We start from the raw sequence: 25627 nt of genomic DNA, 5'->3' as shown, positions 1-25627 counted from the left end.
AGTTACCAAGATGAAATAATACCTAAATTGATCAATTTATACAAATTTCACTAAAAATTTATTATTATATTATTAAAAATATTTTTTTTATTAAACAACAATTTTAAATTATAAAAAATTATAAAAAAAGGAATAAATTTTTATATATTTTATTAAACAATAATTGAAAATTAATTATTAAAAAATATTAAAAAATAATAAATTTTTATTTAAATTTAATTCTTAACAAATTTAAACTTCTATACGTCATTAAACAAATAATTAATATTTTCTCAAATAAAATATCATTGCATACTTTCAGTTGCCACTAACAATTAACCAACAACATAACTTTATTAACAAAACTCCAAAAAGTGAAAAAACTTACCTTTAAAGCGCAGAATATACAGTCTTGTCCACTGCAAACATGTTGGTTTAGCGCACGAAACGAACGTCTAAAAGCGTCTAAGTGCCACAAGACCTGCAAGAATAAAGACAAAAAGCAAAACGAAAGCAGCATTAAAATCAAGTCACTCAAACGAGTTTTATTTCATACAAAAAAAAAAAATTATTATTTTTTATATGGTAGCGGCCATATTTGTTATACAGACTTAAAGCGGAGAACCTCAAGAAAACTAAGTGCTAGAAAACTTACCCACACACAACACAACCCAATACAGCACAACCCAACAAAACACAGTATAACGACCGACTCAGTTTACTTGTGTGCGTGTAAAGTTTTTGTGGGGAAATGAAATATAAAAAACTGGTTTCTTGCCTTGCTTTGAAAAAAGAAACTTTGTGACTGGGCACATTGTAGGTATACATACTTTAAGCTGCTGCAGCATTGTTGTTTGTCTTGCGGATAAGTCAAGCAACTTTGCTTAGGCACTTGTGCAGTTGGCTGGCTACTTGGGGTATCGGAATAGGTACAGTTTTGTGGTTTTGTTGCTAAATGTTGCTGAATTGGTTTGAAGCTTTTATAGCAACATTCGAAAATGCAAATAACAGCAATGAACTGTGCTGTTGTGGTGTGTGTAGTTGTTGTGGCGTGTATCTTGTTTGCTTGTATTTAGTGCTTATCTGGCTGTGTTAATCGTGTTGACTGTGATTGACAGAAAAAAAGATACTTTTAAGTTTTTTTTTTCTTTTGTAATGTATTTACTTTTTTATTTACTTTAGTTGTCGCTGCTTGCCACACAAGAAATTCAAACAAGCAGTTAGACTCATGTTTTCCTTTCTATTTTTAAATTTTTCATATTTGACTGATAAGTTTTGTCTTTTACTCGTTACTCGTTATTTGCCTTGATTGTAGGTTGTAGCCAGTCAATCTGTAGCATTTTGCGCCAAAACTAAGTTTCGTTGCTTCTCCTACATCCCCCGCCACCAGTCGCTGCGAAGCTGGTGTCGCTTCTAAGACGATGGAGACCCGCGACTTTTTGCCACCATTTTGTGGCTTTGATTTTTGACTTTTTGTTTGATTTCTGTTCTGTTTTTTAGCTGATTAACCTTAAGTTATTTTTAAAATATTTTTGAGATTTTTCAAACAGAAAAATAAGCGCAACTGCGTACGATGTTTTACGATTTTTTGATCATTTTTTTAACACACTCTCTTAGGTGCAGAGTTCAACTTTGTTTGGGTTGCTTACATTTTACCAGTTGAGATTTTTTAACACTTTTTTATTCAAATTATATTCAAAGCTTCATAAATTTCTGTTTTTTATTTTCTTATATGCTACTTTATCATACCATTTTACTATTTTTTATTACTCATAATGTACCTTAGACAAAGCAAAATGAAACTATAATTGTTTTTGCCATTTTTTAATGAATTTTAGTGGAAAAAAAATTAACCTTCATTAGCACAAATTTTAAGATTTATAATTTTCCTCTCGAAAATTAATTTTTTTCGGCACCTTTTTTTTTGAAAAGAATGGGGGTCAACATTTAATATTTTTATAAAGATTTTTTAGTTTTAGAAATACATATATAAATATCGCAAAGTTAAAAACCTTAGAGTTTGTTGTCGTTCTTATAAAAAACTTTTCTAATTAAAAACTATTTTTGTTCTATATATCTTACATATCTTAATATATATATTAATGTACTGCTTTGTTTATGGGTTTTCCGAGGAAACGCTGCAATTGTTCCAACTGTCTATCCATGTATACAATTAGCGTTAGGTCAGGTTAGGATATACCGGCGTTTCCTAGTAGATCCACTTAGGCCTATTGGTCCATTGTGTTACTGTATATGTAGAAACTCTCAAGATTTGAAAACACCTAGAACCTTCAGCGAATATAGGTTTAGAACCTATATTAAGCGTTAGATCAAACAAAATAGCGCAATAAAGTGCTTAATCGGAATAAAGGAATAAAGAATTCCAAGAGAAGTACTCGTGGTAAGCTAAGAAAAATACGGCTGCGACAAATTATTTAAAAAAATTTAACAATATTATCTGAGAAAGAACATTACAATGCATCAACCGAAGGAAATGGTTCTCTAGCATTACAATAGTTACCTCAGCTAATTAGGAAATGAGCATATAAACATATATGTTTGATATGCATTTAACAACATTAACATTCTGATTTAAGAAGGGTTAACAAAATAGACCAGTAGGCCAAAGTTGATGTCTGGAATTATTGCCACAAGATAAGCTAATATCAATACACAACTATTCCAAGTACTTATTAATATAATTATTCTAACTTTAAATATATACACATAATGGGCACATATCCACATAATCCATATATTATGGATTAATATTCTAACTTCAAAAAAATTCACATAATAGGCTAGCAGGTCGACTATAACGTAAGATACAAATTATAGACTGCTATATGTGTTTTATAAAACCATCTTCCTGGTTTTTTAAAGATAGAGACAAACTTGATCTTTAAGATTAACGCAATATCCAAACTGAGTTAAAAAGGATACAAATAAACCTCAATAGATTGCAGGCTATATAGTCTCAAAAATTTTTTTTTTTTATTAAAATATCAACTTATTATTGTTTAAAGTTGATTTTTATTAAATTTTATTATTTTTTTAATTATTTTTTTTATAGCTGTTTCAACTAAAACATATATATTACTTGCAAAAGTTGTTTAATTTCCTTTGAGTTTGTTTCTAAAACTTAAAACCCTTACATTTTATTTTGAGATATATAAACCACCAAATATTTTTTTTTAATTCAATAAAACCAAAAACAACTTAATCTGCAATGCAATTTGGTTAGCGAAAAATCAGAGCAAAATCAACATTTATGTATTCAGTCCAACGACAGAAACTAGTTTAAGATTTTGATCACAAAATAAAAAAAAAATAGTGTTGTATACATAAAATAATTGAACTGTTCGGCTTTATTTTCGACTAGAAAAATTTAAAAAATGATAGCAAAAATAGTTAAAAACTGCAAGCAGCAATTTTGCTACTTAAAACTCAACAAAATGATTTAATTAAAATTAAACAATAAAAACTAAAATTTATTCTTATTACAAAAATATTCCAAGAATGCAAAAATAACAATATTACTCATCAAATTTAATTAGAAAAATATATTTTTAATATGTATTTATTGGAATTTATTAAAAGTCTCTCCCATGTGTGCATTTCGACTCGAGAAATAATTTATGCAGAAACTGCTAACAAGTTTGTTGCTTAAGTCTTTTGAGTTGTGGCAGAAGTTTTTGTTATTTTTTGACATTTATTGTTATTTGCAACAACGAGCTTTAATGTTAAAATTTAAATAATTATTTTTATTTTGCATAAAATAATATTATATAAATTTTTGTTTTATATACAAATTTTATAAAATTAAAGTAATATTTTTTTTTAAATAAATTAATTAATTTAAGCCGAAGTCAGTGGTAAAGCAAATGAACGCCTACAAGCGGTTGGTATTACAATCTGTTATATATTATTTTTTATCCTTTATTTATTTATTTTTTTTAATCTTTTCTTTCTATTTATTATTAATTTATTTATTTAATTTTCTTTTTTTTTTTTTTTGATGCTATTTACAAAAGCAGTTCAACGTTTTTTTACAAAAACACTGCAATTCCCTAGACATTTAATATGAAACTTTTTACAAGTTTGTAATTAAATAATTTCTTTTATATAAAATCAAATGCATAACGTTTTATATGTGACCACATTATAGTTAATGTAACTAAAAACTATTAACATTTTAAACAAAAGCTAGTATTTAATTACTTTATTTAAATTTTTCTAATATTATTTATTCATACTGTAATTTATTATATATGTATATTATTTAAATAGTTTTATAATATAATGTTTAAGATATGTAATGTGACTATTCAGGTTGCTAGTAAGTTCATAGCTATTATCGTACAAGTCTGAGAAGGCTTGCCGTATTTATTAATGAAAATGGTTTAAGCATTGACCTAAAGTAAGCAGATTTATTTTTCTTCAATCAAAACATAACATAAAAACCATTCTTGGCAACTGTTGGGCTGAAGAATTGGCTGGAAATGGTATAAAAATTTGCATTATATCATTAAATCATTAGACACTGATCATTATACACTGAACGACACAATTTCCCCACTATATCATTTGTGTTGAAAACAGCCCCTCAATCACAGGGAAGTTAGCTTTAACGTTATTAGTTCCTCATAACATAATTAGATGTGGGTATCTTCCTTTGTCACACATGGACTACCTATACATGTAGTTCAAATAGGTCGCTCAAAGATGGTAGAGCAAACATATTAAACTCCACATATGCCATAATCATTATCTGAATTCAGAAAAGAACAAAACTATTCACCACAAAAACCTTTCCAGTTTGAAGGTTCTGTTAGCGATCACTCTAATAGCTGCGGTTCAAAATAGAAAGACGGAAATTTTACTGATAGGTATTATAGGTTATAATAGCATTATTACAGTTGTATTATTGTAATATTATTAATATACACGTATATATATCTATATTTTTGTTATATTTTCTTATATAGTTACATTAATTTTTAACGTCCGTTTTGACAGAGTGAAACTGTATTCACAATATGTTTAAACTATTGTTTTCAATACAGAGGTTTTTATTATAGTAAAATAGCAACAACAACAATTTTTTATTATTTTTATTTAATAGAATTTTTTTGCTGACCATTATTTAATCACATTAACAATACATGCATTCTTTTATTATTGTTAAAAGATTATTTGTTAATAATACTATTTATTAATATTATTATTTATAACTATTTATTATGTATATTATATATAGTATTTATAAAATATTATATGTTTATAATAATATATTTATTATATTATTTTTATATATATTTTTATTGTATTAAATTTGACATTAATTTTTTTTTATCAAATTAATTTTAATTTTATTTATTTTCTTTTTATAATTTTTAATATATTTTTTATTTTTTTTTTTCTTCAATCCATTTATTTGTTTTTCATATTTGTTTTGCTTTTTTGATAATATTAGTTTCTTAATTTTTTATTTATTTATTTATTATAATTGTCTTATTTCAACTCTATTTCTCATTCCGATTTAATTTTAAAATTGCTGTGAAAAACCTTTCACTTGCAACGCGGGAGTACTAATATCTAGTACGTGATACACATGCAGTTATATATCATCTATATGTATTACATGTATTATATTTTATGTACACACACCGTAAGTAAATGTATCTCTGCAATTACGTATAATATTACCTATGCAAATAGCGAGTGAACATTGTAGCTATTATTCAGTTGAAAGGAGATACAAACGAAACTAATTTATCCATTGTCTTTTTTTTTCTAAAACATAAAAGTAATGACTTTAAGAAGCCTTGGCATAGCTATATTATGGTACGTACACATTTTTCTTCTTCTTCTATTAATCTTCCTAACAGTTATTTGGACTTCATTGTATATTTTATAATAATTAAATTCATTCAAAAAACCAATAATAGAAAATGCGATTATACACTACAGTGTTAATTGTTGATGGCTAATATGTTTTTTAACAAATATTTGTTCAATGGCTGTGTTTTTTACTCAAAAGACAACATTGCAAATATGGCAAAATTACTGGAATCGAGAGACCAAAACTAAATTCAATTTTTTTTTGTAATAACGTTATTATTAAGTGTGATTCATTTTATTATTAATTGATTTAAAATTAGTGTAAATTAATATATACAATATTTTTTTTTCAATTTTTTTTTTAATTAAAACATTTTGTTAACACCTTTTTTGCGTCAACCCATTTTTGGTGTCAGTTGGTTTTTGTGACTAAAATTGATACAGAGTGGCAATATAATGAGTTAAATGATTTTATATTTTATTATACTATATGCACATATATATGTTTTTTTTATATATTTTAATAATAAAATAAAATATATTGAAGATGGTCTACGAAGTAGTCTGAAGTATTTGTACAAAAAATATATATTTATTATTATTAAAACTTTAACGTAAAATCTCCCAGCAGCCGGTACTACGGCCAGAAGAGTCCTATTGTTCCAAAAAAATATATACCATAAATAAAACAGAAAATTTTTTTATTACTGAACTCGAAACAGCGTTGAATGGTGAACTAAATTTTAAAAAATTAATAAAATTTTTGTTTTTGTTTCTTCAGTACCGTTTTTCAACTGTTTTCTTTGCGTCATAAAACACTTCACATTCGATGAAAAAAAATCAACCCTAAAAATTCTTATAAAAACTTAGTCTTGAAATTGAACCTGAGTCTTAAATAATAAATTTTAAGCCCGGTTTAATAAAATTGTGTTTTATTACAATAAATATCAAAAAAAAACTCAATAAATTAATTTGTATTAAAATAATAAATATTTTATTATTACTAGTAAATAGTAATTATAGTAAATTATATATTAACTCTGTTAATATTTTTAAATAAATCAAATGTGTTTTGAAAATACCTTTACGGTTGTATATACAATACTTTAAATTACAATTCCAAAAATTATTAACTATTTTTAGTTGTCAATTTTTTTTTTTAATAATTTTTTTCATTAACCGACTATTAGTATTCGTTTGAATCAATGTACAAAAATATTATTTTAGCCAAATCAACCAATTAAGAAAATAAAATGTGGTTGACTTTAAACATGTGAATAACAGCATAGTTCATGAAGATCGTTATAGATGGTCCAAAAATACCCACGATTATAAAAACTTCAAAAAGTGCTTTAATGAATTTAAATAATTAGCCTTAAAAATGAGTTATATTTTTCTGGAGCAAGTTCCGTTCTAGAGTTTATTGCATAAAGTTTTTTGGATGAGAAAAATATTCGAGCTGTTAATGCTTTACCACAATCATTATTTAATTTATTGCATTAAACATTTCAATGATTCTCTACTATTAAAACAAAATGAAATAGATATTAAACAGAACTATAAAAAGTCAACAAATTGAGAGTAATCTGATTTCAAACACGACTAACCGCGAATACAATTGTCCATACCTTTATTATAGATCTAACACAGAAATGGTAGGGAAAACTATCAACAAGCCCACTTTTTATAATGAAATATTCCTTCACATGCATATGCAGAAGAATGAAGTGATGATCCATAATCCCCCTTGGCTCTCCATCAATGGAATTTACTATTCCATCTCATCATAAATATTAATCAAATGATTCCTGATACATCATATTCCTGTTATAAATAAGATCTCGTAACTTAACTTTAAATAAAAATTTACTGACTATATAAATCATAGTCTTATTTTGATTATTGATGATGGTATTACCAATTGTTTGGTTAATAATTATTATTACTACCTTCTCATCGTAACACTATTAATGAAGTGATTCCAAGTTGCATAGGAGTATACTATGCTCTGCCGAAACGTATAGATAAGATCTCTTAACTCAACTTCAAATAATCTTTTACTAACCACATAATTCATAGTTTTATTTACATTATTGATGATAGTATTGCCAATTACCAGTTTAATAATTATTATTACTACCTTTAGCAAAAGAATTCGTGATGTAAGCAAGCAAAAAATAATTGTACTGAAGCAGCAATGAATATAAAACTTAATGTTTTCACAAAGTCTAGGCAGCTGATCATTCTACTGTCATAAGAAACTAGATCTCGCACAAGTAATTGAGCTAAATTATAGTAACTTTTACCAACAGTAATAACATACGAAGTACGAGCAAATTTATCATTCCAAATGTACACAGTAAATGGCACAGTAACCTGCATTTGTTCAATGAATTTTAAAATTTTCAACAAAAACAAAAACAAATTGCCATAAATTAAATAACTAACATTAAAAGAGACAGAAAATCATAATAAAGAATTGCTAATGGAGTGCTATGAAAGTATAATACAAAATGAAGCTGTGTGTGAAGCTATATACATATGTGTTATATATAAGACTACCACGCCACACTACCCAACACCACACCCACATAAACTGCCCTCACAGTAGCTCTAATTTATGCTTTTAATCCAATCAATTTTTTTCCTTTTCTGTTCCAAATGATTTTTTTTTATATATGAAAAGCTAATATAACTTTATTGAGCTGCTGTAAAAAATGCATTTTAACGTCCACATAAACAATTTATTTAGAAAACCGGCAAATGATATCATGACAAAACAGAACGATTTTTTACTAATAATATGCATTTTAGCTGTATTAAGTGACGTTGAGTACAACAAAAAAAAAATAAAAATAATATAATAAAAAATAAACGTGGGTTGTCTCATTTTAGTGATGCACGCACTTCCGCCCATACAAAACTCGAAAAACAAATAGAAATGTTAACTTAAAATATAAAGTTAAAAAAAGGTTCCTCAAATGTCTATAAACATTGTTTATAAACAGTTTTCCGTACACACATAAAACACTTAAAAGGAAAATGCTACGCCACCGGAAGGTAAATGACCAATACATTATTTTAGTTTTTTATTTGTTGAACACCTATTTGTCTTGTATTTTAATTAAGTAAATGTGGGCTCAGAAAATGACAATTAAATCTATTACTGATTTTCTAAATTTATTATTAATTTTCTTTAAATATTTAGTGAAAAGCCAAGGTACAATTAATTCAAGTAGTAAGGAGGACAGAAGAAGTGCATGTATGTTGACTCATAATGATTTCAAAATTAAAAATTCTGTTAAGAAATATATTAATATTATTATAATTAAAGAGATTTTTCGTACAGTAGTGAACTACAACAACAAAAATTCATTTTATATTATTTTAATTAATTGTATATTTGACTAAACATACAGCTGTTTCGAGTATTGCCAAATACCCATCATCAGTGATATTGATATTATTTCTTATATTTAATTATTCGTAAATAATTTTTTGAAACTACAAATGCAACAAATACAATAGTTTCTATTAAGTAAAATACTTCCTCGGGACTGCCACCTTGACGTGGTGATGTACTGGTAAAGCCTCCCTTGCCGGTAAGGTCGAATGAGAAGTCATGAAGCTAAGCGCAATCCACAGCGTAGCGTCGATACTCATAATGAGCGAATGTAAAAAACGTCTGTTCTCCAGGTTGGGAGCGGCCTATTTAAAACTGACCTATCACTACGTGCATAGCTTACAGGACTGACATTGCGCTTGTAACCCATCGTCAGGGCTTTGCTCCCTTCTTTAACTATTTTCTTAAAATAAAATATGAATCTAAACCCGATCGAATTATAGTCTCCAAGTGGTACCCGTACCACTACCCGTACCCGTACCCGTACGCACAACGGTTTTGGAGGTGCGAAACTCATGTTTAAACAACATTTCTTCGTTAGGTACAACTGTAACCACATGGCCCAACGTTCCCCTGGGAACACAATGGAATGAAGAAGAAGAAGAAGATAGTCACTTCCCTCATATTGACGTTAAAATTAAATTCAATTCAATTAATTAAAATAACTAATAAATACTTAAAAAATAATGAATTTTATTTATTAAATGTTTGATTTAATTTAAATCAATTTTTTCAAAACAAATATTTTTTTATAATTTATGCAAAATATTGCTCATTAGCAAAGGCGGCTTATATATTATAAAATATAATATGTTTGCATAACTATGTTTAAGTTTCTGTATATTTGTTTTTTAAGCCAAATAGCATCAATTCCAAAAGGTAAACAGAAGCCCACATGCGGCTTTATGCGCCTCGAAGCGTGACTAACCACGTGTTAAATGTCTAAAATGGAAATGTGATTTATGAAAAATTTATTTTCGATTTTATTTTAAGTATTTAATGCACGTTTCAGTCTCTAACAAAAAAAAACTCAATAGATAAAAACTCAAAAAAAAACAAAAATATATAAGAAAAACTATAAATAAAAATCAAAAATAGAAATGTCGATAAAATCCTTGACTTCCGTTCTAGACATGGAAGTGACTATCTTTCCTCAAAGAAAGGAACTATTAATGTACTTGCCTCCATGCACAAAAATAATATTAAAGGAAAAACGCATTGTCGGCACATGTCGAATTAACATCAATAAAGATTAATTAAATAAATAATTAATTCAAAATTACACGCACATAAAGAAAGATATAAGTAACAGAGATACATGTATCTGAGATTCGTTAAGGTAACTAACTATTCCCTTTAACCAGAGTTTATACGACAGATAAAGCCGGAAGTTGAGACTTTTTTTAGTGGAACTAAATTTGTGTGTTTTTAATATTAAATGACATTTAATTTTTTCTCTACAAATGAACTAACAAATTAATAATTTCAATTAAATAAACAGTAGCAATACGTTTGGGGGATTACAGCAATGACTTTTTAATTTTTTTTCTTTTTTTTTCATTAAAAATTATACACGAGACGATTTTGTAACGTGATTATTTGCTGCTTATTGAACTGTTACTGTGAATTTCAATTTTTTTCTTAAATTAATTTTTATAATTTCTTTTCTTATTTTCAGTGACTTTAGTTTAGATGTTTTGTTGGTAAATTATTTTTACACCGTCTTTTTTGTATACGAAAATTTCTATTTGGGGTCACAAAACCACCATCCTCTTTTAAATCTACTAATATCTTTAATGTACATGTTAAGCATGTCGAAAAGACATTTTTAAAAGTGTAAGAACCTAAATAAGTCCCTAATGGATTAACAACTCTAGCCCACAATTTGGACAGTATCTTTGAAAGACAGTCTCTATCTGGCAGGCAGACTCTCATACAGCAAGTAGACACTGTAGGAATTCAAGAAAACAGTCTGGTAATAGTACAGCAGTTGTAGGTGTTAGAGAGCGAAAAATAATCGAAACCAATCAATTAGTCTGTTCTTATATGATTGTGGTTAGATCATGTCAAAGATATTTGGTGACTGAAGAGGATAAGAAGAGGAAGGGAAAAAGATTGGCTGAAGAGAAATGACCTCATCTTAATACCACTGAAAACTTTTGAAACATGAATTGGACATAACGTCAGGTCCAATGAGTAACTTTATTCTTCTTTATTTGGCCCTTCATATTTGGTTCGACATTTTTGTGTTTGTTTTTTTTTTCTGACCTTAATGGAATTTCTTCAATCCAAACATTGGGGAGACCCATAATGATCAAATGCCAAACCTGAACCACAACTTCGACTGTAGACATTTAAATGAATCTTTACCCGATTGGCTTATTTGTTTATTGTATTTATACTTATTTTTGTATAATACTAACTTTAACCTAACGCACCTAACACTAAATCTAATCTAACTCAACAATTGTGTTAGGTAGCGAGAACAGAACAACCTCAATCAGTTGCTTTATTCTTCTGTGACTAAATATGGATCATGTATTTTGGACACCTATGCAATGCCATTTGCAAATATTTCATTAATTTAGTCAATTTGACATAGTCTAAAGCATAGCTACCTAAACACGGCCCACAGGCCAGATGTGGCCCGCGGCTAATATATGTGCGGCCCGCGACATGATTCTAATCTACAACAATTTCCCAAATTTTCCCTTGACATATTTCGGTGAATTACACTACTTTATTCTTATGGTATCTCAAAAAACTGAATTCAAATGAATAAATTAATAAAACTAAATTTATCAGTCCACCGTTTTTTTATTTTTCTCCAAAAAAAATCAAGGACTTATGTATTTGTTTCTGCGGCTATGCAATCTGCACAGTAATTTATATTGGCCCGGAAACTTATCTAGTCTTGACAACCCTGGTTTAAAGGAACTTAAAATATATCGAATTTTTGTAAATAATATATAAAATATATTATCTACTTTATTTGATTAGATTTTGCTAACTTTTTTTTTATTTATTATAATTATTATTCTATGATTTGATATTGTGATATTGTTAATTATAAATAATAGCTATCAATCTTATATTAAATATTATTAGATTTAACTTAATTACTTATTAATTATTAAAGTTAAAATTAGCCACCTCAAAATAATTAAACAAAATAATTTTTAATAATTAATAATTTCAATTATCTGCACTCCATTTACTACGTAAGAAGCAAACTTAAGTAATTCATATTTATTTAAAAATTAAATGCACCAATAAATCAATTACTTTCTAGCATTTTACTTAATTAAATATTAGTTTTAAAAATAGATTTCTATAAATTTAAATAAAAAATTATCAAGTCAATAAACAAAAGCTTAAAAAACCTGCTCAAGCCAAAAATCGACTCCCTCCAAATTACCAACACTGGACTGATGAAACAAAAATAATTTTAAAACCAAATAAATTTCAAACTTTTTTGTGAAAGTTTTTCACATTTGTGTAATCAATGAAAAAATAATTTATATCGACACAAAAAAAAAATTAAATTCAAAATATAATTTCCCTTAAATGCTAAACGTCTCCAAAAGCCGCAAGTCGCAAGTTGCAAGCCGTAAGCCGTCAACCGTAAGCCATAAGCCATACGCCACTGTGAACCGCTGTACACCTGGTATGTGAGACCGCATTGCCAGTGCGGCTTTTCAACTAAATTGGACGCTAAAAGATGAGGCCAAAATCAATAGAAAAACTATCCACAAAAAAAACAGCTTCGATCAAACAAATTGCATACTAAAAAGAAAATTTCATTTGAGCCAAGTTAATAAACCTTAACTGTTGTGTGACTTATATTTTACCGATATGCAAATGACAGATTTTCTTATCTCTTTTGTTGTTGTATGGAATTAACATAATTTGTTGTAGATTTGAACAAAAAAAAAAATTGGAAGATTAAGAAAGATTTTTGTAATGTTTTTGAACAAAAATACAAAAGATTTGTCGAAAATCTATTTTTAATGTAAACATAAAAAAAATTATAAAATACATATTACAAATTTATACAGATTATTATTTTTTTTTTTTTAATTTCTATAAATATTAATGAATTTAAAAAATATATAAGTTCCTGAAATTTTGAATATTTTTGGAGTAATTTAAATAATTTTTAACTTACTACAACAGGTTAAAAAGGTTTCAAAATTAAAAATTTATATGTTGAAGCAGGTGATTATTTATAATCAAAAAAATGTTCATAAAAATATATTAATAATTAATTTAAATAGTATTAGAATGATAGGCATATTATAAGTAGACTAAATTATTATAAGAGAAAGAAAACTTTTAAATTATATTTATAAAAAATTATAAATTAATAATACCTCTTAATTTAATTATGTATATAATTTATAATATATATTTACAATAAAGCTGTTTTATACGTTAAAATATGTTTTTTTAAATAATATTGCTATGTTATATATCAAAAAAGATTAGATATACACAAAATATTGGTCTCGCCCATGCGACTTGTGGAGTAACATTAGCATGACTTTCTCAGTACTTCGTTTCTAGATTAGGTTTTACACATAAGAAGGAATATATAAATCATGCAACAAATAATGCCTCTACAAACAGAATAGTATTTAATAATTAAATTTAATAATTAATAATTAAAATAAAAACATAATTAATTAATTCAATTATTCTAAAGCTGGATATTGATTTCGTTCTAATATAAATACAACAAGAGAATTTGTTAATAAAACTTTCACAGCAAATTAACAAAAAAACTCCAAAAAATGTGCGAACATAAAAGTCAAGTACGGCTTTGTGTCAGTTGGTTAAGGAGCACTGACTCTGAACTTCAAATTTGACAGGGCACCAGTTCAATCCCTGGTACTTTCAGTCGCAAAAAATGATTTCAGAATAATTAAATACAAGAATTATTTCAAAGACCACTGATGATGGGTATTTGGCAATACTCGAAACGGCTGTATGTTCAGCCAAAAAAACAATTAATTAAAATAATATAAAATGAATTTTTGTTGTTGTAGTTCACCACTGTTCCAAAAACCTCTTTAAAAAAAGAGGTTTTAAATAGCTTTTGTATTTATATATTAAGTTTTTCAAACTCTGCCTTAATTACTGCAGTAAATAGATTCTTTTTTCTTTAGTTTTTGAATAATTTTTAAAAAAAAAAATTTTTTTTAAGTATTTCATAATATTTAAAATTATCTTTTCATTAACTACTTTTTAAAATAGCCTTCAAATTTATATTCTGTTATTTTTTGAATCATTTTTTATTAACGTATTTATTTAAAAGACAGGTTTCGAAGAGTAGTGCACTACAACAACAAAAAGCATTTTTTATATTATTTAAATTAATCGAACTTTTAACTGTTATTTATTTATTATAAATTATTTTTTTAAATGTAACAGTTCATAATATTATTAATACTTTAACCTCTAAAGCCTTAATTACTTCATAATTTAATTAAATGTTTAAAGTTGCCGTAAGCACTGCTTCAGCAACATTTTTCAACTTTCTCAACATTTTAGTGCTTGAAACAAATTCTTTGAAGTTTGCGCGAGGAGCTCTAAGGTAGGGCACTTCCACTTTCAATATACTACGATTATTCTACAAGGTTTTAACTTGGGAAAATGTATTATGAATTATAAATTCAGTATTAATTATTTATATATCAATTAAGGATATAATGATTTTGTGTTGCCTAAAGCATGAGAGAAAAGAAATCTGTGTAACAACATATTAATATAATTGCATATATATAATATATTAAGTATATATGAAGTTAATCATATTGGAATCTTATTGTATTTCTGTATATTTAATTTATTTTTCATTGTTTCTAGTATGATTCATTATTTTCTTACAATTTTCCACATTTTTCTTTTTTGTATTTGGTTTACAAATTTTCTTCTACTTCATTAATCTTAAGTGCTTAAATGAAATGTATGTATCTTATTTTCTCAGCCATTAAAACTATTCTAATTATTAATTCTTTTTTATTTTATTTTTTTTTATTAACTTTAGAAGTGTAAAATTTTACAGATTTAACGAGTTTCTTGTTACCAAGTCTGGTTGAAAATTTGTTAACACAATTTCGGCACTGTTACATATCTAATCTAGTTACTATTGTTACACCCCTGAGAAAAGTGGTCTCGTAAAAAAATATGTTTAAAAAAAAATAAAAAAAATAAAAAAACATAAACACAAACAGAAAGACAGCGAGTTTTATAGACAGTTGGATAGACAGAAAGCTATGGTTCCACAGAAATTATCACACCAATACGCTCCAATAGATTTTTGTTGAATTTTGTAGTTGCACATGAGTGACTTTATGCGTCTCTTAGGGGCACCAAGACGGTGTAGCCGCACTACCTCGGTATTGCCGCAATGAGTCTGCTTTCGCAAAAGTCTAAGAGGAAGACTACATAAAATAGACTACATAAAACTCATTCAGACTTGCTAGCTTTACTATGTAATAATAAATTCTCTTGTGCTAACAATTGTGCCAGCAACAATTGAAAAATTAGTTAAATTTTATTATTTGCTTTAAGTAAATTTTTTTTACTTACTAAAAGTTATTTTTTTATTTATTCAAACTAAATTTTCTATTTTCTTTACATCATTTAACTACGTTTTATTTACTTTTTTCACTTTCTTTTACTTTATAGCAAACTCTAGACAATATATCCGTTTATTTTAAACTGACAATTGCGACAACTGATTATTTGTGGACGTCATAGTTAACATTTCTCTTAACTGTTGTTTGTAACTGTCAACAAGTTGGTTAAACACAGCTCAGCAGAAATTAACAAAAAAAAATTAAAAAATAAATACTATAACTAAATAAAATTGTTGTAATTATTGCAAAATAAAGACACTTTGAGTAATAAATAATTAAATTATTAAATCACCACATATTCCCACTGCGGTGTGCTATTGCTCAAAGCTTAGCAACAATTTTAGTGACTTGCAACAAATTTTGTTGCCGGTGTTTTACTTTTGCTTGTCAACATTTGTACTTCATGAATTCATAGGCGAATTTATGGTAAATGCGCTTAATTGCATAATTTAACTTAATTCAGTGGTAAGTGAGATAATTTTCCGCTATACGCCTATTTTATGTGAAAAATTTTGCAATCCCGGATGTTCGTTTATGTTTTTTTTCCTATAAAACTTACAGCAGCTTAAGGGCTTTACCAAAGTCTGGCTACTACTTACTACTGCTACTGCAAAAAGTTAATTGAAGTAAGTTATTAACTTCATACGATGAAATGTTTAAATTGAAATAATACTGTAATATTTACAATTTAAGTTCAAATGCTTAAAAATTGAAATCGATTTGAATTGAGCATTTGGAACTATCACCCTGTTAGGTGACTCGGCGGCTACATCTAAACGGTTTCGAAGACTAGCATATAACTGTGTATATGGATTTTCTTATATCTCAATTATATCTTTCAAACTATTTATTTTTCAACTATCTTTCAATTATAGAAAATTGTAAATTATTGTAAATTGTAAATAATATATACCATATTTATTGAATGGGTTAGCAGAAATGAGCCAATATATTGAATGGGCATATTGCTACCAGTCCACTTAACATATACATAAGAACTGTAATTAAAAACTATTTCTATCGCTTCAATAGATGAATAGTTAAATAATACAGTAGTCGACTGTCATAATAGCTAACACATATATCATTAGTTTGTACATTGTACGACAATACATTAACTTTTCATGGTTTTATAGATATTTTAATTTCTTTACCCATCCCTACCTTTTGATAATAATAATTGATTAAGTACGAGGAAATTCATACTGTAATCTGTAATTTTACAGTAATCACTTATGTGCCCCATTTATAAAATGACTTTTCTAACTATCACTCTCTATCACTATTATAGATTATTATTATTATAAAATAGAGATAAGCGGAAGTGGCAACTCCCAATCTAGATTATTATTATCATTAATTTGGTCTGAGTTCGCAATACCAACCACAGATCTATAGTTTTCTGTTTATAGAATGCATTTTCGATCTAACACTCTCTATCACATTTAGATATTACTATTATAGATCTATTATTCCTTATTTACATAACAGATTTTTGACCTAGCACTCTCTATCACGTTAATAAATTACTATTATAGATCTATTGTTTCTTATTTATATAACAGGTTTTTGAACTAGCACTCTCTATCACGTTAATAGATCACTGTTGTAGATCAATTGTTCCTTATATATATAACAGGTTTTTGTCCTAGCACTCTCTATCACGTTAATAGATCACTGTTGTAGATCTATTGTTCCTTATTTATATAACAGGTTTTTGTCCTAGCACTCTCTATCACATTAATAGTTTACTGTTATAGATCTATTGTTTCTTATTTATATAACAGGTTTTTGACCTAGCACTATCTATCACGTTAATAGATTACTGTTGTAGATCTTTTGTTTCTTATTTTTAGAATGGGTTTTCTCCCTAGTACTCTCTATCACGTTAATAGTTAACTATTATAGATCTATTGTTTCTTATTTAGAGAACAGGTTTTTGAACTAGCACTCTCTACTCGTATCAGATCAATAAATTAATATTATTATAATGTAAAGAAGGTTGAGGGGCATCAACTCACAACCTCTTTAATTACCAATATTATTATATTGCGGAGAACTTACACTACAACCTAAAAGTTTGTTGTGGAATTGGTTTGCAACCTAATACTCTCTATCAGGTTAATATGCTATTTTATTTCAGATTTGAGGTGCTGCTTTGAATTCTGATTTTCTAAATAGTTTTTCTTGTACCGGAATCAAGAAAAACTATTAATATTAATGTAGAATATTTATAAAAGAATAAAATGCTTCTAACGTTGGAGAATACTAATAATCGGAAGGTTTAATTTCACATTAAAGCTCGCAAGGATAGATCATGTGAGTATGCTAACTCGTAAATGTTGTACGAGTAATACGGAAATTTTGAATTTATAATTCTCATCGGGTTTGTAGTTAGGGATGAATAAAAGAGACTTATATTTGCCTACACAGTTTTGATTTTAAATTTAATATAATGATAGCTTTAGAGGTTTTTAAATTATTTCTGCGTAATTTTACAGTTGATGGATTATAATGCATTTTATTGGTATATGCATCCATATGTTGGCAAATAAATATAAAATAATAAAAGAATGTTTCTTATTTGATAAAAATTAGGAACTATTTATGCTAGGAAATATATTTAAATTCAAATAACTTATAATCATGAGTATCTTTTTGAACTGACTAATCTATCAAATGTGAAGAATCATTTTGTCCATAAAGCAATACATTTTTTTCTATCTGTCCAAATCCAATATGCGTATCTCTCAGTACCAATCAATGAACATCTGTACACTTTATTTTTTCAAACTTATTTTTTTTGTTTAATTTTTCTTTTAAACTTTTTCTCCTAAAAACGTTTTAACAACAATTCTTTTCCCAGTTTAGGCATTAATTTTTGTGGTTTCCTTTTAACAAAAACAAAAAAAAGAAAAAAAATTCCGAAACTATTGAACCTTACCCAGATACAAAAAAAATTTGTTTGAATTTTTTAAGGACAGGTAAGGTATTATTACGTCACGCTTGTGTAGTTATTGTTGTTTTTTGAGGGACACAAAAATTTTTTAACTCACAAACAATCAAGTAGAATTCTGATTTCAAATAAAAACAGGATATGATATCTATTATAATTGCTAGTTTGCTAGTTAGCGTGAGATATTTTTTCTAACTTCTAAAATGTATACATATTTATTCATTTTAATCTGAGAAATGTTAGAATATCTACAAATGCTCGTATGGAAGACTTATGATGGCATTTAGAATTATGTAAAGAAATTCGAGGAAGATTTTAATATATTCTGTAGCTAAGCCTAAACCAAAGGATGTTATTAAATTTAATTAGTCATGAATAACCTAATATGAGAAAATAAAAATAAAAATTTTATTATTCTTCCGTTCTTTGTTAAGCAAGTCAAGTAAATTTTGTTCAATTTAACTAATCACAGGATGATATATATAAAGTACACAACACAAACTATGATATGATATACGAACGGTTCCCTTACTGAAAAAAGAGTCGGTGTATGCGTCTAACAATCTATCAGAAGCGATCCTTCCTTCTCAATCCTTTGCTCTTAACATTTTATAAATACATGACTTATTATACATTATCGAACATGTTGTTCGATCGAAGGTTGTGATTGATCCACCCACTGACTGACGGTTGATATAACTATAAAATCATCTGAATAACTTATTACCAGAATTCAACGGTCACTATAGGTTCAATAATCAGCTTCGAAACTGGATGTTTACTCTAAAATTACTTAAATTTTATACATAACAAAATGAAACCGCAAATCCGGAACTTGTACTGGCTTTTAACCTAAATGGATTTAGGGATTGTAAAGCAACTGAAGCATTATTAGAGATAAAGTCTGACAGGATATCGTAGGTTTAATTATCACCTTCAAAACTATTAATTTAAACTAAAGGAAATTGCAGATATCGTGGATAAGAGAACTAATATCGGTTGATATTTTCGATAAAGTTGGTTCAATATTGCATTATTTTAAATAAATTGGACTCAGAGTAGTATGTTCAATATAACAATTTATTGAGTGTAAGGCATTTGGAGAAATGTTTTTATACACAAGGAAACTAAAACAGAACTTTCGGGCTAGTCTTGTTTATTATTTCTTATATAAAATTTTGTGATTGATAGAAAAAGATGTGTGATGTTACTTGGTACATGCAATATATGCTTTTCGAAATTCTCTGAGGTTTTGTTTTCTAGATTAGCCCTCATAAAAAGATAAATCCGCTTCAGAGGTCTTTATTAAATATTTTTAAATTAAGTTTTAAATAATATTTAAAAGGCACGATTTTCACTTTTGGTTCATTTTCCTTCATTTCTATGTTTTTCAAATTTAATTAAATTAACTTAATTAACACTAAAATACTTCATTTAATAAATATAATCTCTTCATAGACTCGCAAATTTATTGCTATGACTAAATGAAAACATTTTCAAAGCAACACCCTTTAAATCATCCAATAAATCTTTTCAAGCATTCAAGACAGATTCCAAGTGTAACTTTAAAGTACAGATTGTGATAGATAAAAATATTTAAGTAGAAATAAGGTTAATTAAGTCATTAACCTTAAAATGGCGCACATAGTTTTATTATTTAATAAAAAAAAGTAATTATAAAAATAAAATCGAAAAAAAAAGGTAACAATTAAAATTCGTAAAATTCTACAGCCGTGCTTAATAAAGACTTTTCTAAATAAGAAAAAAATTAATTTAATAAGTTAGACAATTGAGCCAAGTGGCTAAGCTTATAGCCCTTAATAGTAGTAGACTTAGCACTTTAAACTGGCGCTCCCCACATTTCGCATTTACAATTCAAAGTGTGAAGTTTGCGTAAAAGTGCAAAAAAGATGCGTTGAAATATAAAAAGAGAAAAAAAACTAGAAAATTCTTAGAAATTTCCACGCCATCGTAGAGCATAAAATGTGTGTTCTGCGAGCTGAAGAAATGTCCAAAGGTTGGCACAAGCACAGCATATGAAACGGTAACTTATCTAAAACGGTCGGCGTAGGTCCAAGTCCAAGTGTTAGCCGCAGTGAAGTAGCCAAATGATGAAGTAGTAAAGTGAAGAAGTAGTGAAGTAATTTTATTGCTTTAAATAGCACGTCAATGCTGTGAAGTGGCAGCAAAAATAACGCAAAAATAAAGCAAAATTTAAATAAAATTATTGGTCAATTGAAGTTGCAATAAAGCGTGAAGGCACAACAAATTGCCGACATAAATAAACTCACGTGCTTCACATAATTAAACAACATTAAGTATTTATGCTCATTTCTTATGAATTTTTATAAGACAATATTTTTTTTTATTGACAATAATTTTATGATTTCTACCTAAAGTGATTTTTCTTAAATTCTTAATTTTGTCAATATTTTTTTTTTTTTTGTGTTGTCAACAAGTACAGAATTTTAATTTTTGTGTGTTGCCACTTGCAACAAATGTTGTTTATTTGTTGTTTACTTGTTGTTTTACGATTGTTTATGGGTTGTTGCTTACACGTCTATTGGTGTTGTTTACCCATATTTACTTACATTCATACAAACACGTACACGTAGCTCTGAATTATTATTTTTGTTGGACTGTTGGGCTGTTTGCTTCGTTGACTTGGTGAAATGCTCGAAATTAAAACGCGATTTAATATTTTTCACTTTTTCTGCATTCGTGGTTCTTGGTTCTTGTGACGACCCCACAAAAATGAAGAAATTATATTTGCTATCTATTAACTTTATTCACATTTTCATATTTAAATATTGTCAAGTCACTTATGTCGTCTGAGTCCGTATGATTTGTGACCCATGTAAAACTAAAGCTACTGCAAAAGGTAGGTAGCTATATAGTATATATATTGTGTTTTTGATGTCAATTTGATAGGAGAGCAATTATTTCGAATGAATTAGTATTTAAGTTAAATGTTACTTTGAGTAATTATTAAGCATAACAAATGTTTTCATTTGTGGTGGGGAAGAGTAATTTTTAATCACTCTTTTGACAAAATTTTTTTAGGGAATTTTTAAGAAGTTTTATATGACAACAGAAAAACTTATGCAAAAAATAATATATCTACCAAAGAATAATATTGAAATTTAACAATTAAAAATAAAAATATAATTAGTTAAATAAATTATTCTACAGCTGGTTTATGATTTCATTCTAATAAAAACAAATCAACTGAATTTTTTAATAAGACTTTCACAGCAAATTAGCAAAATTCCAGAAAAATGTGCGAACATAAAAGTTAAATACGGCTTTGGATCAATTGATTAAGAAGCACTGATTCTGAGCTTCAAATTTGGCAGGACACGAGTTCGATTCCTAGTACTTACAGTGTAAAAAAATTGTTTACAAATGATTATATATAAGAAATAATTCCAACACCACCTATGTTGAGTATTTGGTAATACTCGAAACAGCCAAAAATTCAAATAATTAAAATAATATAAAAATAATTTTTGTTGTTGTAGCTCACTACTGTTACAAACTTCTCCACAAAAGAAAAACGTTATAAAAAATTGTTTAAAAAAATACACTCTCAGGTACAAGATTACATATATCTAAACATAAATAAAAATACGATAAACATTAAAATATATGTGTTAACGAACGTCTTCTATAACATATGTAAGGATCCAGAACAGACTTATACATTAATTTTTATATTTTATATCCTTACATAGCACTCATTTTTACGTTACATACTTTCAATTTATAACTATGTTCAGTTCTATAGAATGTTTATACTATAATAATAATATTATTATAAGTTAATGATTTAATTAATTTAAATTTATAAAAAGTAGGAATAAGTTTAAATTTTGTATTAATATATTTATACCACATAAACACTCGTAAAGCGTCTTTATACGTTTTCAAGTAGAAACCATGTGAGAATTATACGTTTTTAACATAGATTGTATATGGGGATATTTTGAATTTATAATTCTCATGGGATGTCTAGTTACGGTCAATCAAAAGCCTCCCAATTCCTTGTACACATTTGATTTTAATGGTGAGATATGTTAATAATCCATAATTTTTTTACGAATATTTGAGTATGAGGTATAATAGTCTATCATATCCTCTAACAGATGTGGGCATTATAGAGCTTTATATTATTTTTTTTAACGAGCACTCAAAAGCAACAAAAGCCCAAGGCAGTGCGGGACTTTAACCCACTAAAAATAATTCCGTTCGCTCATGTCCGAACGGAAAGTCCTTTCTGGAACTACTTTAAAGCATTACATCAGAAGTAGGTATTATGGAGTATTATATCCGATCTGTTAAAGAGTGCTATGAGTTCGGTAAGTACAGTGAGTAGTGTGTTATATCAACAACTTCACATTTATTTTACTTTCGAGTACTAACAAGAACTAAGAGTTAAAAAATCGAGTTTTTGCTACCATAAAAATAACATCCTAAGTAGTTATTATTTTATTTTATTACATTTTTATATTATTTTATTTTAATTATATTTTGTAGTTTTTTTATATGTGTAAATATATTTTTTTTGAGCGCTGTAATCATTTCGCACCTAATGCCTGTAAAAAGAAAAAGTAGGTTTTATCTAAATAATCTTCATACTAATATTGTTATGGAATTACGGAATCTTTATACTACAAGACATCAAAAAGAACATAAAACATCAACTTTAGTTGTATATAAAAATGCAAATAATATTTTCTTCCTAACGGCAACTTAAAACGAGTTACTCTACTCAAATGAAGAAATAAATTAACTATTAAAGACTTTTTATGTTTAACAACAAAAACCGTAAATTAATTTTTATATAAAAGTGACTACATTATATTTTATTAGTTTTAAATATGGTTGAATTAGTAAACAAATCTAATTAAAGTAAGTGTTTAAGAAATACTTAAATCAATCGACCAATATATCAGTAAATCGATCGACACAGATAGGAATTATGAGAGATGCATGCAAACTTTGAGAGGAAAAAAATTTGTATATTAAATATAAATTGTATAGAAGCACATACATAAATTATACAAATATTTATATACCAATTAAAAGACCATAAATAAATTATGGCATTAACTTAACTCTAAAGAAGATAAAATTTAATTCCAATTTAAAGTCTTCAAATCATTCTTCGATAACACTTCAAAAATCTAGACCTGAAAGTATGCTACTAAAATGATCACATACTCGCTTATTGGCAATGCTAGTGATTCGCTAAGGTTTAAATGAGCACTGACTGACTGCATGTCTACCTATCCGAGCATATTAGTGCAGTTATAGACGTAACGACATTTTTTACTGTGATTCGACTGTTTCCCGCATAGGACTTCGACTTGGAAGACAGAGCAAAAAACAGAAAATCTAAAATATAAATTTACACAAAATTGTTTGATTATATTTTGAACAATCCGTATAGAAGTTAATAGCTTCAAAATATTCTTTCTTTTTTGAATTCTTGCAAAATCTACTGGTCATACATATTTAATGCGTAAGAAAAATTGAAATTCTTGTGCCGTTTATAATCAATATATATTTAAGTCATATGTAGAGGTTAGTGAAGGTTAGTGAAGGCCATAAAGTCAACTGAACTGAAGAATATATATTCCTCTCTTTACGGCTAGACAGCGGCGTTGAATACTTTGCCGTATGCTATAGTCGTTACTGGTATACTATGCAGTGATTTTCCGTGTTTACTACAGAGTTATCGTCTGTTACTGCAACTTGGCATTATTATGTTTATGTTTTTTTCTTCACTTCTTATCAGCTTAACGTTTTAGGGGTCTTTTCACCCCTAAAACAACGCTAAGGGCTAATAAAGCCTTTATCTAATTCTATATTGGGCTAATAAAGTTGAACTCTTAAACATTTTTTAATAAAATATTAAACAGCAAACTACCCCATTACCAACTAAAATCGTGGCGGGGTAATGAGGACGAAAACTTACTAATATTGTAACTAAGAACCCCATAAAGCTAGATACCTGAGGTAGAGAATTTTGCTACCATTCTAGAATTCTAGAGTAAGTAACAACTCAATTCTATGAGTTGCTAACCGCCACATACTTTTATAGTTGCTTCTTTCATAAATATATCTGTGTATTTATATCATATATTTATATTATATTATATATTTTTATTATTTATAGTAATATATTATATTGATAGTAATATTTATCATTATTTAAAAATTGTATAAATCAACTTTCTGTATACTTCAATAATTTAACAGTCTTTTTTAATGGCTTACCTTGCAAGTTTGGAAAAAAGCGCCAATACTTGTCTTTGGATAGTGCTCTGCAGCAGCATTTTTTAGAGATTTATGTTGCTGTTGCTGCTGCTGTTGCTGTTGTTGTTGATGTTGTGTACTGGATAATGGCGCATGTGGTGGCGCCGTCTTAATAGCCACCGTATCCATTTGTGAGAATTATTAACAAACAAATCGAGAACTTTTTAATTTTTTTTTATTTATTTTATTTTTTATATTATTTTTATTTTTAATGTGTAGAATTTATTTTCTAGCACAATAAAGCGGTATTATTATTTGCTCATTAAATGCTTCAGTGGACACATGGCGTGCCTGGTGCATTGTATTAGCGCGTTTTCAAATACAAAAAAAAAAGCAGAAGTAACACAAAAAAAATGCAGAAGAAGACACCCTCTTTAATGTTCTGCGCGATTGATAAGGGTTAACATTTGTGAAACAAGTGTTTCAAAAATTTTTTTTATTTTTGTACTGGAAATTTTTGCAAACAAAGATATAAATTTA

At 27.3% G+C, this 25627-nt stretch overlaps 1 protein-coding gene across 1 annotated transcript; it reads right to left on the bottom strand.

Moving 5' to 3' along the window:
- Positions 1-307: 307 nt before the first annotated feature.
- Positions 308-25627, bottom strand: LOC119667007. The gene is made up of 2 exons (XM_038076286.1): positions 25109-25627; positions 308-460 (listed from the first exon to the last, which is right to left on the bottom strand). The coding sequence occupies exons 1-2, from the start codon at positions 25274-25276 to the stop codon at positions 308-310; spliced, it is 321 nt and encodes a 106-aa protein (XP_037932214.1). The 5' UTR covers positions 25277-25627.

Source organism: Teleopsis dalmanni, chromosome 1, assembly GCF_002237135.1.
Source record: "Teleopsis dalmanni isolate 2A chromosome 1, ASM223713v2, whole genome shotgun sequence".
Taxonomy (NCBI): domain Eukaryota; kingdom Metazoa; phylum Arthropoda; class Insecta; order Diptera; family Diopsidae; genus Teleopsis; species Teleopsis dalmanni.
The sequence above is the reverse complement of the archived record's forward strand: the minus strand, read 5'-3'. Positions and strand labels throughout refer to the sequence as shown.